Source organism: Sander lucioperca, chromosome 16, assembly GCF_008315115.2.
Source record: "Sander lucioperca isolate FBNREF2018 chromosome 16, SLUC_FBN_1.2, whole genome shotgun sequence".
Taxonomy (NCBI): domain Eukaryota; kingdom Metazoa; phylum Chordata; class Actinopteri; order Perciformes; family Percidae; genus Sander; species Sander lucioperca.
Genome location: NC_050188.1, coordinates 720,316 through 736,293, shown reverse-complemented (window position 1 = coordinate 736,293; position 15,978 = coordinate 720,316). Strand labels below are relative to the sequence as shown.

The 15,978-nt window shown below is 39.8% G+C and overlaps 1 protein-coding gene across 2 annotated transcripts in view; it reads right to left on the bottom strand.

The window, feature by feature from the left end:
• Window positions 1-15,968, bottom strand: part of LOC116047811 (centromere protein P) — a 106,936-nt gene extending 90,968 nt beyond the window's left edge. For both annotated transcript variants that reach the window (XM_031296809.2, XM_031296810.2), the window contains exons 1-7: window positions 15,866-15,968; window positions 15,634-15,744; window positions 14,804-14,962; window positions 13,933-14,087; window positions 13,183-13,271; window positions 10,635-10,723; window positions 3,739-3,835 (exon numbers count right to left, since the gene is read on the bottom strand). In XM_031296809.2, coding sequence (XP_031152669.1) covers window positions 3,739-3,835; window positions 10,635-10,723; window positions 13,183-13,271; window positions 13,933-14,087; window positions 14,804-14,961 — 588 coding nt within the window. In that variant the 5' untranslated portion in view covers window position 14,962; window positions 15,634-15,744; window positions 15,866-15,968. The remainder of the gene's footprint in view (window positions 1-3,738; window positions 3,836-10,634; window positions 10,724-13,182; window positions 13,272-13,932; window positions 14,088-14,803; window positions 14,963-15,633; window positions 15,745-15,865) is intronic.
• Between the last annotated feature and the right edge of the window lie 10 nt (window positions 15,969-15,978).

Here is a 15,978-nt window from a genome sequence, read left to right as displayed (position 1 = left end):
GCCTTGCAAAGCCAGATCAGAGTTTTCACTTTGCTCATTGTGGGTCATGAGAAATATAATTTGGACAGACGTCCATTATAGAATGAAGGAATACATGACTGGAGTGCAGTTTTAGTGTATTAATGTTGCATGCTTCATTTTAAAATTTCCAGACTAAACTTGTAGGCTGGCTTTGAGGCTAACACATAATGTTAAACAAACTGTCACCACTGAATAAAAATCTTAGTTTAAGAAAAAAATAATTTGAGATGTTTGAGTAAATTACAATTCAATCTAAATATGTTTTTCAGTTAAAGTCCTGATGACAGTAGGAGAGAAAATGCTGTCATACTAAAGGAATACTTGATACCTGCATGTTGATAGAACTATTAAAAATGTCTCTCTATAAAAGGACAATGGCCTTGTAGACTTGTTCAACTGCAGGCTTCCTTAAGCATTAGCTTAACTTTGTTTTTTTAATTTATAGACTCCAGTTGAAGTGAACTGGGGAATGACGTATCTATGAACTATAGTAATGTGAAAGTTACTCCTTTTTTATTTTGTCTGCTTTTAAAATGTCTTGCTTGTGTCCCTAACTCTTCCCTTGCAGTAATAAAGATTACTTTAGAAATTATTACTGATGTGAATAAGATAGTGGTGTACTGGAAGATGTGTCTGTGACATGGCTATGTTTTTAAGATATTTTAATAAAGTTAAACTTTTTAAATTAAAATTTGTGTTTGGAATTATTGTTGAAGTCTGCTTCACATGTAATATTCAGCCTAAAGTACCGGTACTGGCAGAAAGAAAAATAATTATGCTTTACACTAGGTCTGGGTATCCTCAATGATTTTCCGAATGAATTCAAATCCGAGTCATAAGGTCCCGAATGGATTTTATTCCCGATTCAATTTTATTTTCGATTCAATATGAATTAGGTTAAAAACAATTCAGTTAAAATACCAATTTGGCTTGGATATGAAAGAGATTCTACAAATACTACAAGGTTCCCTCTAACCTGCTGCATTCTTTAAAAGTATCAATGTTTACATTAAGAACTGACCCCAAAGCAGTTACATTAATGTGCTTTTTGTTTAAGATGAACACACAATAAAGTGCAGCTCTACAGACTCTACACTCAGTGAGTATTGAGTGAAATTTCATTCAGATATCTTGAGGTGACAGAGAGACCCCTTTGAAAATGGCCATGCCAGTTTTTCCCTCACCGAAATGTAGCCTACCTTTGGAGTGTTATTTAAAAAGGTGCTCTAAGCGATGTCACCCGTTTAGGCTACAACATTTTTTGTCACATACAGCAAAAATCTCCTCACTATCCACGAGCTGCCTGTCCCCTAAACACACTGTAAAAAAAACGCGGTCTCTGTAGACAGTCCAGGCTCCACAAACGCCAACAAAATCAAACAGTCTTCCAGCATTCCAGCCAATAACCGACAAGAAGGATGTGGGGGTTGGGGGGTTAGTGCGCGGAAGCACGAGGGGGAGGGGACGGGATGAGGAGGAGGGAGGGGCGAGCTAGCCTCGTTTTGTTTGAAAATACTTTGAACGTCAACAAGAAGTGCCGTCACCCAACATCGCTTAGAGCACCTTCAACCTCCTTCTCGACAAGCTAGCATAACATAGTTTGTACCAATGGATTCTTTAGGTCTTTTAGCTTCAGTAGTTACTTACAATTTTATTTCATGAATCGCTTTTGGATCATTCAAATGAAAATCAATTTAAATATGAAAATCGTTTTTTTTTAAACCCACCCCGACTTTACACAGGTTTTGATGGTGGTTATGGCAGTCCTGTATAGATGCCAAAGGTTTTGATTTACAGTTTCAAATTTCACCTACAACAATAATAGATGTTTCATACGTGATCAGGCAGTATCAAGCTTTAATATTTCATTCAACTGTGATGTAGTTGGCAGAAGGGTTGCAGTGGAAATGTCTTTGTTAGATAGAATCAGAAACTTGTAGGAGAAACAACAAGCGGCCCAAACTGAGTAATCTGCATGGTATCCCTGATGTTTAGTCATTTTCGAGGGGATGCACATCAGCTATGGAGCCACAAATGTACCTACCATAGAGATTGGCATGGGGTACTTTCCATAAGATCATCTCTCAATGCAAATCAAACCAGCTATTAGGCTAACTGAAATAAAACCATGCCAATCTCTAGGTATGGTGAAGGGTATGTGATGATGTGGGGCTATTTTAATTCCAAAGGCCAAGGGAACTTTATCAGGATGCATAGTATCCTGGATCCATGAAATAACTGGCCTTTAAAAATAATAATCTGCCTGCCTCTACAGGAATTTAACATAGGGGTGTACTTACTTATGCCCCCTGTATTTTAAGGAAGAACATTTATTTATTTACGATACATTATTAAAGTCACAAAGAAAATTGGTGTCCTTAAAGGTTGGATTTTTCCTAATTTTTTAATTAAGGCATTAAGATCAATTTCCAAAAGATAATTTTTTTATTCCTCTTTTTAGTCAACTTTAGCATGGGTGTATTCACTTATGCTGAGCACTGAGCATTCACTAACGGTGAAAGTGCTGTTATGATGTCAATATCACTGTAATATCATAATTTTTTTGTCTCGCTTTGCTGCAAATCACGCACATCATGTGGAAAAAAATAGGCAAGACCTTGAATTTCTAGATTTGCTACAGCCGAGCAGTGCCTATGCCGCGCTTCTAACGCTGGCAGTGGCTAACCTGTTAACACGGCCGCCAAAATAAAGGACAGAGGTTCCACGACGCACAAGCGCTGCTCACGCAGGCTGTGTGGCCCGGGCGTAGCTGCATTACACCATTTCTCATGGCTGACTGTAGAGTCTGCACATGTTTGTGCATCTGTGTGCAGGGACAGTTAACACGAATATGCCCACAATAGAAATGCCATTCAGTGATTGGCCACATGCTTGTAAATGTCTGTGGTTTGTAACCGCTACGTAGCCAAACATCATCTGCAGTCCTGTAGTCCTACCGTGACTAGCTGGTTTAATGTCGTGGTCTTAAGCTACAACAATGTTAAGATTCCTAGATTGTATGGGAAATCTTTGCATTTTATTTTTATTTGTTTATTCCTCTAAATACATGTTCACGTCTGTGTTTCATTAAAGCATTGAAATCTGCATACAAGGCACTGCCCACATTACAGCTGGATAGTTACAATGGGAATTACATTTTTCCATTATAACTGAAGAAAATGCAACTAAAGCAAAATAAGAGTTTAGAGCACACATGCCAGTATGGAAAATGTGGGTTAATCCTTCCTGAGCACAGCCAACTTGGCAGAACTTTACATTCTCTGAGTAAACAGGAGAATATGTTCCATATTGCTTCTGCAGCTTGATTTACTATTTGATATTTTACTGCTACCTCATCAATAAAGTCCCACCCTGATATTTACCATGCCCACTCTTTCATAAGCCTGAATCAAAGCACTTTACAAACAATACAGACTGTTTTGGAGGCATCATTGTGTCTTCATGGCTGACAAAAAGCTGACAATTGTTTTGAAATACTGTATAAAACCTGAAGCCAGTGTCGACTTCTGTACCACAAAGAAAAACCTTGTCCCTCTGGATTGACCCTCATCAAGCAGAGGTTTAAATGCCCCCTCCAGTGTATTTTGACATTTTTATGATATCTCGAATGTTTGAGTCGTTTCTTGACAATGTAGACTAACCACACTGTTGTGGCCAGTTTGAAGTACATTTCGGCGTAGGTGCGTCTTCACTTACCTGGAAGTGCTGGAAGGTTCTGCGCCGGTCATCACACCTGTCTGAGAAAGTCCTGAGAGTCCTGAAGAACAGCAAAAGATCCCTGCTCTCCTCCACCCTGAAAAGACATTGCATACAACATTAAAACATTTTCAAGAGAATGTATTAGTTCTGCCCCCTCAAAGTTGATTATTTGAATTGTTGAGAAGTGAAGGTGTGACAAAATATCCAAAACATGTGACAATTTGCATCATTGAACTAAAAATGGATGGCAATAATTAGTACATTAACACTGAATAGTCAGAGGTCTCAACTGCCACCTTAAAATGTTGTATAGTCTTGCAGCACGTTAGCAGAGCCGCAGTTTCAATCATCTGTCTCCAATCCTACGCAGGACATGTTCAGGTACTGTACTGAGTATATTTTGGTAGCACTTACATTAGAGCCCGACACATTGCGTGTAAAATTCATTCAAATAGACGTAATTAGGAGTGCTTCCATCAACTGGTTTGGAGACAAAGTGATGGAAAGATTATGTGCTATGGACAAATTCGCGAAGACGCAGACAGCGGAAATACCTGTTCAGTCGTGAGAGTTGAATTTTCGCTACGTCAGAACTTATTCGGCAAATGCCTTTCCATAACCCATTTAGCGCATCAACTCTTTTTAGACAAAAGGCAAAAAACACCTCAAGCAAGGATAAAAAAAAAATAAAAATTGTGCAATTAGTTTTTGCACATTTAGCCATTTTCATACGTGAATGGAAGCATGGCTTTTGTCTGGGAACCATGAATGTCTGTACAGAATTTCATTACAATCCATCTGGACTAACTTTGGATGCTTGTTAAGCAAAGTAAAGAAAATCAGAAAAAGGGAAAACTTTGTAATCAAGGATTACCTTTTCACTCAATGAGAAACACAAAACTTTAAATAACTTATTCGGTTATGCTGTCTGGGTCAATGTACCATTTTAATATAAATTGCAGTTACCTAGTAGCACTCAGTCTTCCCTGCAGAGGGTTTAATTGACATAAATTAGCAACAGAATAAACGTTTCTTTGAAAAAGTGTTATCATTTAGTAAATCAAGCATTTACAAGAAGAGTAGACTACCTATCCAAAAACTAAATTAAGTACATTACAAAAAGGTGCTTCCTATACAGTATGATGTATGTCACAATGGCAATAGCACAAAAAAAAATATTTTGTTTTGGTCTGGTTTGCTCTGTCTGAGTGAGCTTGGGACATTCTGTTACAGGCTTTCCAGAGTTTTCCACGGGGGCCCAGGGCTAGACGGCAGCCGGGTGAAGTTTCCAGAAGACTGTTATTCCACACAGAGCTGATGGAAACATGGCAGAACGCTCCCATATAATGGAGCACTACCAAAAAGACAGAGATAGAGCGAGTGGGAACCCTGGTTTGATATTGTTGTATTGTATATGTAACTGATTTGGTCCAACTGGTTGGATGATGCAGTTTGATTACATCTTCAGTTTAGAACCATACTGGTTAAACAAAAAAAAAACGTATCATGTAGTGATTCTGATCTAGATGTTTGGACTTTTGTGGCTTCAGTTCATCATCCCAAAACTGCAACCCACCATTGAATCAAAATAAAACTTTCCTCTTATTTGTGAAAATAGGCATGTGACCCGTTTCAACTCCACCCCTCAAAGAATCGGAATCGAGAATCGATAAAACGGAATCGAAAGGAAGAATCGCAATTGGAATCAGAATAGTTAAAATCCAAACGATTTCCAACCCTAGTCGCGGTGGAAGACGACAAATAATACTAAACCGGGAGAAAAACAATACCCCATTCGGGGTTTGAACCCTAAATAAAGGTCAATACCCAGTCCTACAGATATTAGGGCTGTCACTTTAAAAGAAAACATTTTGTGTTAATGAAGAGAACAACAATAGCTTAGTTTTTAGTTCTCCTTGAGAGTCTCGCTTTGCCAGACCCTCCATATCAACATCGGTAAAGATTTGTCGTCGGCCAAAATTTTCAGATTGGTGCATCGGTGCAGGCGTATACTTTGGGTGTACGGTCTTTAAAGATAAAACTCCCTTTTGGCTTCAGGGCTGACTGATAACTCCTGCTGCTGTCATGACGTTAGCCCAGTTTGGCTTCACACTATCAGCCCGGCTTAGACCGGGACACACACAGCCTGGATCAGTGTTTCTTCAACTGCAGGCTGAGTGTTCATGACTCAGTCGGCTTGGATCTCCACATGACAAGAGCAGCACTGTGTTTTAATGGCAGAGGTTCATAAGGAAGTTTGACATAATCCAGTCTGCCTTGAGTCTGCTAAGCCCATCCCAGAATGCACTGCATCAACAGCCACATCGCAGTTACTTGCTGACTGTTGGGGCAACAAGAGTTTTTAACTGTACTGCTAATAAACAGTTGGATAAAAGTGAAACTACGTCTACAGTGAGCTGTAACATTTTTAAAAAGCCGTCTGTGCGCATCCACATTAGCGTTTCCAGTCTCCACCTACTCTCTACGATCATCTATATTGAGTGTTAAAATTCTCAATTAAGTTGTTCTCATTCACCTTTTTCTGTTTCTGTTGTCAGACAACCGAAGGCAGCGATTCCCAAGCTGCTGCACTGCAGTGCTGACTTTATTATTGTATCAGATCAAATACAACGTCATCTGACAAAATCACCCTACAGTAAACGTAAACAAATTTTGGCTGCAAGTCTATTTTCTTCAGTCTTACACATGAACTACAGGAATTCTGACTTGAACTCTGAGGACAGCCAAAATGTGGGTGCCCAGCAGAACTGTGACTGGACGCACACGGACTGAAGCTGAACTGCTGCTTTTACTATGCAGCTTGCGTAGCCACAATGTTACTTTGAATACTGACAAAGTTAAGAAAGCACTTCAGGGAGCCAAAAGGACAGATGTGGAAACATGTCTGCTGAACAAAAACAACCAATACAAATCAAGAGTGTTAGTGTTTGTCTTTAACAGTTCAGTCCAGCTTGATTTAACAAAGTTTATCGGTCTGATTTGGACTGTAAAACTATGACTCTCTCTCTCGCTCTCTCTCAAACTTGGAGAAGGCAGCAGTGTGTCAGAATCATTATCTCCAGCATTTTTCCATCTGTTGATTGCCAGATTCTGCAGACTGGACCATACACAATCCAGATGTGGTTTGGCCTCAGATATAAAGTAAATCAGACTTCTGCTCTGGGGTGCTGATTCACAGACAGAACAGACACTTTCTGGCAGACCGTGGTTATCAGGACAGAAAATGCACCTGAGCACATCAACACAACATCTTCAACACATTTAGTTTTATATATAAACAACTGAGAGAGCTGAACTTGGACCTAACAGGAGTCAAAAAAAAAAGCAGGTGCTCCTGATGCTCAGGTGAATACTGTTAGCAGGAGTACGACTGGAGAGGGCTAACTTTGTGAGAGCCCAACATGGTTTGTCCTTTCCACATGAAGATCCAATGAGTCGTCGTCGTCAGGTGGGAGAAGGATTGTACACTACTTCTTTAGTTTGTGCCAGAGTGACACCTGGAAACTCTGTCCTGCCAGCAGGTAGCATATGCACTCTCAGCATAGAAGATGGAGAGAACAAATGCCTTCATACCAGCTCTGACTCCGTCTTTCAACTCCAGCCTCTCACCCACTGTCCGAAATTACATTTTTTATTCACCGGCCATGTTGCAGGGTAGATGAAAAAAAAAATCCACCGGCCACAATATTAAATTGCATTTTTTTTTTTTTTTGTAACATACATATTTCTTTCAGTACATTTCATATCTATAATAAGGTATTTTCTTGAATGCAAACTGAAAGGGAAAGTCAGAACAAAATTTTAGGGAAAAATAGTTTAGCTGATAAATTGGTGATAAAGAAATCTGAATTCATTCATTAAATCCTAAAACTCATCACTCTCTATTCTTCGTACAGTCCATGTCTGGCGTCCCTTTTAAGCAGGAAATCTACCCACATTTGGCGCTTGGCAAGTGTTACTTTCGGACACTGCTCTCACCCACTTGTGCTGGGAGCTCTCTTGCCTGACTTATCAAACACAGGTGCAACTCATTACATTCAGAAGGGCTGCATTCCATTTAGGTGTGCTGACTTACTGGCACACCTACCTGTAAATGGAGCACAGACATCCTAAATATTGGTTACACCTGTTCTTTTCCTGCTGTAACTGTTGAAAATATCTGGGCTCAGTCTGGTCTGTTGAAGTTTACTCAGTAATGTCTGGAGCTTTAGTCACCATTTCTTTTCTCCCTCTCTCCATCCCTCTCCCTCTCCCTCCCTCCTTTGTTCAAAGTGGAGGAGCCATGCTGAACAGATAACCACGATTCCAAACGATCTGAGAAGTAATGTGTGGACTAGAGCCCGACAGCTTCTGGAGATGGATATTTGAGAGTTTAAAAAATCTGATAAAATATTGTATAATATTTTCTTTATATAAACACATAACACAAACAAACACTTTTTGATCCTTTCAAAATGGGTTCTTAAAAAGGATAGTGAGCAAGATATGTAGTGAGGAGGACATTTCACAGCGTTTCCGGTTTTACACAGCGCTCAGACATACATTGATTAAATGACTTGCCTCCACCATAGATCACATTACTTGCCTCCACCGTAGTTATGTTTTTATAGAAATATAACCCATTTAGTTCATTTTCCATATCAGCACCGGTTGTGCTTATACACTTTAAACTGATCATTTCAGAGTAATCATTAATCCACACCAAAAAATTAAAAGGTGATACAGACATTATGTGATAAAATGTAATTTGTAATCCACTGGTTTTGATCACAATAAACACTTGCATGCCTGCAGTGTAAAAAGCACCTGGTAGGAAAGAAATAGACTTAAGGCTCTGACACACCAACCCGACGGCCAACCGTCGGCAGAAAAGGCAGTCGGACTGATCAGTCGGCTCCCGTCTCTCAAAAAAGTGCCTCGGGACACACCGAAGCGACGCCGACTTGAGCGTACGTTCTGTGCGTGTGCGAGACGTAATACGTCTCCATAACAGCAGGCGGCGCTAATCTGTATTGCCACCCAAAAAATGAAAACCGGAAATGACAGAACGTCTCTCTAGACCTAGTGAACACAGAGCATGCTGTCGTCAGTCACTGTTTTCATCAGGGAGTGTTGATAGTCGTCAAGAAGGATCGTTGTTATTACTCGCTGAACGGAAGAAAATACGATGGCTAGTAATAAGATACTGCCGTTGTCAGCTCTCGGTTTTCTCGTGCACTGATTCGCTAGTCAAGGGCTAGCACTCCACCAATCAAATTGGTCATTGAGTCTGACTGCCCACTGGCCGATTCAACGAGTCAAATCGGCCAAAATGGATGCCGACGGCTCCTCATCCAACACGGAACACACCGAACAGACTCGAGTCACCGACGTCGCCAGACTGCCCGACGGCCGATAATCGGGTTGGTGTGTCAGAGCCTTAAAGCTCCAGACATCACGGAGTAAGACTCAGCAGATTGACTGAGCCCAGATATTTTCAACAGTTACAGCAGGAAAAGAACAGGTGTAACCAATATTAACGATGGCGGTGCTTCCTTTACAGGCAGGTGTGCCAGTAAGTCAGCACACCTTAATGGAATGCAGCCCTTCTGAATGTAATGAGTTACACCTGTGTTTGATAAGTCAAAATGTCTGCTGTAAGAAAGGCTTATTGTTTGTGAGTAGACGGAGCGAGAACAAGTGGATGTGTGACTGAGGAAGTCCAGTTGGACAGCAGCTGTTGGCATCTACTTTAATAAACACTTATATAATATCCACTATTACATGTGTAGAGTTGGACTGAGCAGAACTGACACTGTAAATAAATGACAAACTCACTGGCCACTGTGTTTTAGTCCAAGCACACCAATTAGGTTTCCTTGTCAACTCTAATCTGATCTGATTCCCATATGATGGACTTCAGTTTGACAGATTAAACACACCATGTGGTCAAAATGATGTGGACACCGAAACATTACAGCCATATGATATGAGATAGTTGAACATGTGATTTGGGCATTAATCTGCTGCTATAGACCTTCTTTTATCAGACTGCAAACTGCAGCATCACTGTCATAGACCTACGCTCAAAACTGAGCATACGTACATTTAGTGTTCACTGGAGGTTGAGGATACAGCTTATTAAACTGGTTCTGATTTATCAGAAATTAAATCAGGCTGTTAAATAGACTCAATTCCTTTGATTGATTAAGGTTGATTATAAGTCAATCCTCATTAAGGTAAATACCATCACCTAGAGGTTGATCACTCTGAAAAAGGTTTGCTGTTGAAGAAATGGTTCCTTCCAGATAAATGCGACATCTCACAGACAGAAGGATCGTTGGAGATGAGGGGGCAGAACTCCACGGGGAGGAAAAGTGGGCAAGATTTGCTTTGCAGATCAGCTTTAAGGGGACATATTATTCTCATTTGTCAGGTTCATTCTTGTATTTTTCTAGTAGAAGATGTTTACATGCTTTAATGTTCAAAAAACACACTATTTTTTTATTCTCATACGGTTATCTGAATATACCAGCATTCTATACGTGTGTCTGAAACACTCCGTTTTAGCACTTGTTCTGATTGGTCTTATGGGCGTTTTGGAGTCTCTGCGCCGTCTTTGCAGCCAGGGGATGACTAACAGCACTGTAGCGGCACTCTCTACCTATATGTAGTATAGTTGTTACATCACAACCGTACGGAAGTCCTGAAGGCCCATTTAAAAGCACAGTCTCTGAATACAGGCTGCGTGCATTTCTGTGGCTGGAGCGTTTTCATACTTTCACAGTATTACTATAGCACCTCGACCTGCTTTATAATCAACGCAAGACATGGAAAGCTCACTTTTTAAAAATACGGGACCTTTAACATCAATCTGCAGCATTAGTGCTTACCCAGAAAGGAAACTGCTGAAGTTCTGTAGGTCGCTGGTGTCCATCACCACGTTAAGATCACTGATCGTCCTCTCAGATCTCTGACCCTTCTGCAGGACAAATACACCAACAATTACTCAGTTAAAAAGAAAATACAGTCATTTAGTCAGTGCAGTGATGATTAATAATGTGTTATCAAATGAAGCCTGTTTTTTTTTCTTCTTCTGGAAACCAGTCAATTTTCAGAGTTTATTTGCATTAGGGGTGGGAAAAATAATCCATTCTTAGATGCATCGCGATTCTCTCTAGAACGATTCGATGCTCAATGCAGATAAGTTAATAACCAATTTTTTTATTTTTTTTATTTAAAAGTTAATGTCTCCAGACAAGTACAAATCAGAAAACAGAGTGACTGAAAGAGGATGGGATAATGGACAACAACTTGTGCAGAAAAGAAAACACACAAAAATGACCAAAAGGAAAAGAAAATTAAATTTGGTATATATGTTAATACACATGCTCTAATAAGACATACATAATCGAATCGTTGGCCTCTGAATCGAATCGTGAGGTGCCAAGAGATTCCGTAATTTGCATGATCTGAGTTTGAGAAGAGAAGGCAGCAGAGTGAGCAGAAGGAGACAATAAATTGAGTAAAACACCTCACTGAACATTATAAGCCTCATGAAGACAGGATTTTTGGCAGGACTGTTGCATTAGACTGCATTAGTTTTAGCGAGGTGTAATTAATGAAGTGTAATTCCAGCATGTAAGTGCCCCTGAAACCACAAACAGTTTTTTACATTGCTGTGTGTGTACTGATGAAACAAACTATTAGTGGTCTTTAGTGTTGGTAGGTGTGTATTTAAACTTTCGACAAAGAGCCAGGCTAGCCATTTCCTGCTTAAGTCTTTATGCTAAGCTAGGCTAACCACATCCAGCTCTGTACTTAACATATAGACATGAGGTCCCAACATTTTGAACTATTCCTTTAAACATCTCTCTCATTATTTGGGGAGCCGTAAATCATATAAGTATAACATCTGTACAACACTAACAAAACATGTTTCAGTTACTGGAAGTTGTACTAGCTCTCCTTATGTTGCAATGGAAATGGAAAAAAAGTATTAAACTATAACAAAGAGTAAGAAGAGAGTGTGTGTTTACAAAATGAGTGTTTCCAAATTAAACAGCCAAATAATTTATTTTATGAATTTTATGACTTCAGAAGACTACAATTTGAAATGATACTTCATGAGCCAGGCAGGATGAGTGATTCAATGACACCAGCTGTTCTGGTGGTTGATCCAGTTAGAATGAAAACCAGAAAACTGTTGGACCTACATGAAGCACGTTAACAGGACACAATAATCACAGTATGTCCCTACAATAGATTTACAATTACTCTTGACTTTACGTGCAGTATTTGTATTGGCTGATGTCGACGGTCAACCATCATTCTTTGTTAAACTGTGACCAAAATGTGCCTCAGGCCTGGAGGTGGGGATGTGTATTAAACCTCAGTTCTTATCACAAACTGGCAAGTACTGAGAGTTGGCATCAAATGTCTGTTCATATTCATAATCTTGGAACAATTATTCTTTAAACAGATGGTACCTGATATAAATCATAATTTTGCCAGTTGTTTTTGACTGTATTGTATTTAGTGATCCTGTATGGCTTGTGTTTAGACAACATTTAACCAAAAAAAAAAACAACTAAAATGTCTGAGAGCTGCTGCCGAGGTCTGAGGAGCTGCTTAAAATCTTAAGTGAGCACTTGATCCCTCGTCAGTGAACGACTGAACGTAGCCCTCTGTCGCCCTCTTCTGGCTGGACACACCATCAGCCCCTATTCTGTTAAGGATACAGTGTGTTACCGGAAACATTTTCAACGCAGCTTTTATCTCTCTGACAATTAGTTTTGTGTAAATGAAAAGAAACAGCACCGCCAAGGTTTTGGCTAGAGTCCTGTTTTTTGACCAAACTGGATCTGAACATTTACTCCATCTAAGGGACATCATGAGAAGAGCCCACGCTATACTGGATTTTTGAGGCCAAAACTGATATCTGCGATAAGCCAATAACATTGGGCTCTAATCATACTGGCTCTAATCATGAGTATACTGGCCTAGTTATTGGAACAGCAGACAAAAAACAGCAACATTAAATGCCTTGCTTAGTTGATATTGGATGGGTACTAGAAGATGGACACAGAGTTAGTTGAAAAGGGCATATAGAAACAAAAGGAGAAGCTGTATGAACTGTTTATCAGTCTGGAAAAAACAAGAATGTAGAGAAATTGTATACATTTCCAAACGCTTATATGCAATTTGGGACTAGATCATTTGATATGGGAACTAGAAAAGGCAACATTTTCTGAGGAGATTCGACTTACGTCTAAAGCTAAAACATGGTGATTCAACACATTCAGAAAGGCTAAAAGCGCCAATCAAATCAACTCCACTTGTCCGTGCCTTGGCTAGGGTAGGAATGTTGGCCAGTGCCACAGTGAACCGGAGACCCTCTTGTCTCTTCAACAGATTATTAGCACAATGAAAAGGACTCACCTTGACCTCAGAGAGCTGGAACTCCACCTGGAAGACCAGTTCAGAGCAGTGACCTGATACACAGAGCTGCTGGACCAGCTGTCTGCCACCTAACACACACACACAAACACAAACACACACACACACACACACACACACACACACACATTAGCTTTTAGGGTAGTAACCTGATGGCTGAAGAAATGAAGGACTGAGAGTAGCAGTTTGTTTTCCTAAATGGCATATTAGAAGACCGGCCTGAGGGCATACGGTGATTTCCATGGACGGTTGATGATAAATGGCAGTTTTGTTTGTAGGACACATGGTATAACCTGTGTCTAAATTGTGTTTTCAATATGGCATTTAAGCCCAATTATTTTGATGTAACATATTAAATATCTTTTGAAAAGAGCAGCATTGAAGGAAGTACTTAGATCCTTTACTTAAAGAAAATTAGAAATACCACATCCAAATGTCCTTGCAGCCTAACAAAAGTGTTGTATGCCTTTCTTTCCTCAGAAATGTTTTCCAACGCAGAGGTTTGAAATATTCTATTTAAAACTTTTATTTCTTTCATTAATGTTAGCATTCTAGCAGTAGTAGCAACGCTATGGGTAAAAAAATGGGAATAATAAACTGTAAATATCGAATTAGCAACTAACAAATATTTTGATTGATGAATCTGCTGGTCTTTTCCCAGATTCATTGATTAATCATTTAAACATCAGAAAACAGTGAATGCTATGGATTGAGACAGCGCCGTGCTCTTACTGCTTTGTAGAGTCTTTGTCGTGCAGCTGTTCAGACTGATGCCATTCATCTGTGTCTGGCGCTTCAGATCCTCCTCCAGCTCCTCCACCTCCTCCGTTAGCTTGGACAGTACCTTCTCCTTCTCTCCTGCTTGTTTCTGTCCACACACATATGACCTGTGGCGACGGACAACAGACCGTTCATTTACTGTCACGACAATTCAGCCCTTCGGTTACCATTTTCTACTTACCGACATGCCTTTGCATGGCCCAGGTGTACTAAAGATTAGATGGGAAAATGCTATAGCTTAAAAAGTGAAAAAGGGTGTGAGAGAGATTTAAAGGTCCTATGACATGCTGCTTTTTGGATACTTTTATATAGGCCTTAGTGGTCCTCTAATACTGTATCTGAAGTCCCTTTTCCGAAATTCAGCCTTCGTGCAGAATTACAGCCACTAGAGCCAGTCCCACAATGAGCTTTACTTAGGATGTGCCATTTCTGTGTCTGTAGCTGTAAATGCTATTGAAGTGGAGAGAGGGGGGGCAAGGTGGAGGGTGGGGGTGTGGCCTTGACCAACTGCCATGTTTTGCTTGTTTGCAAGCCATGATGTCTCTCTCTTTCTCATGGGTGGGCCAAATTCTCTGGGTGGGCAAAGTAGAGAAAGGGGAGGTATCCTTGCTCCTTGTGACGACATAAGGAGGAGATTCCAGATCGGCCCATCTGAGCTTTCATTTTCTCAAAGGCAGAGCAGGATACCCAGGGCTCGGTTTACATTTATCGCCATTTCTAGCCACTGGGGGACCATAGGCAGGCTAGGGGAACTCATATTAATGTTGAAAAACCTCATAAAGTGAAATTTTCATGCCATGGGACCTTTAAAAAAGAAACTCACATGGCATCCTGTATGTGTCCTCTTAAGTGGAACGTTATGTCCTTGTGGTTGTCCTGCTGTTGGCGCTGCAACGCTGCAACTTCTGCCTGAAGATTCTCAATCTGAGCCTCCAGCACTCTAACATCCTCAATGTTCTCCTCGCTCATCTTCTCCATCATCCTGAAGGAGAAACACCGACTGACTCAATAATAAAACATTTGGAAGTTTCATGTTTTCAGTGCATCAGTTCATTGTTTTGATACTTTCAGTATTTATATATTGCACCTCGACCTGCTTTATAATAACTAAAAGACATGGAAATCTCACATATGTAACCATATAACAATATATCAATGTATGAGTTGATTTATATTTTGTCTTCATAATCTGAATCTGCAAAGTAACTTCAAAATAAATGTAGTAGAGTTAAAAAAAAAGTACAATAGTCACCTCCAATCTGTAGTGGAGTAACGTTAGAAGTATGAAGTAACGTTAGCATAAAATGGAAATAATCTCAAATAAAGTACAGTAACTTGAGTAAATGTAACGTTACAGTTTATTTACATTCCACCACTGGTCTGTCAACTAACGTTAGGTAACGTAAAACATCTTAAAAATAGAGGGTTTATAGTCAAATTATTAAAGAAATACACTTGAAAACGCTTAACTTGGGTTACGTTGATTTTATTCACAGTGCATTATCTAAAATGACGACGACTTCAGCAAACAATAAATGCCCTAGATAAAGTTAGACAAACTGACATGTCTAAAGTTGTTCTTCTCTGTTATAATGCTTAACTTAAACTAAAGTTATTTTAAAGTACTATTTTTAAACCCTCCTTTTTCCTCACCTGAACGATTTCTGTGTCTTCCCTCTGCTGCTGACAGCCAAAACAGTTTAGTGCCTCGCGCCCTCTGGACTCTACCACTTTTCACGTGTCGGAGGGGAGAACAAACTAGTTCTGGGAAGAAGGGTCAAATAGCGCTTCTCTTTATATACAAAATACCGCAAATGTTTATGGATATGTATTTTAAAAGTACACATTAGCGTCGTATTGTTGTTAACAGGCAATAAATAATAACCTTGTCGAGCTGGAAAGTTTGATAGACCCTTCTACATTGTAAGCCGTATCTGTAACAGCTGATGGTAATCAAGAATGATTACAACGGGTTTGAGCTAACCAAGACAATTATGG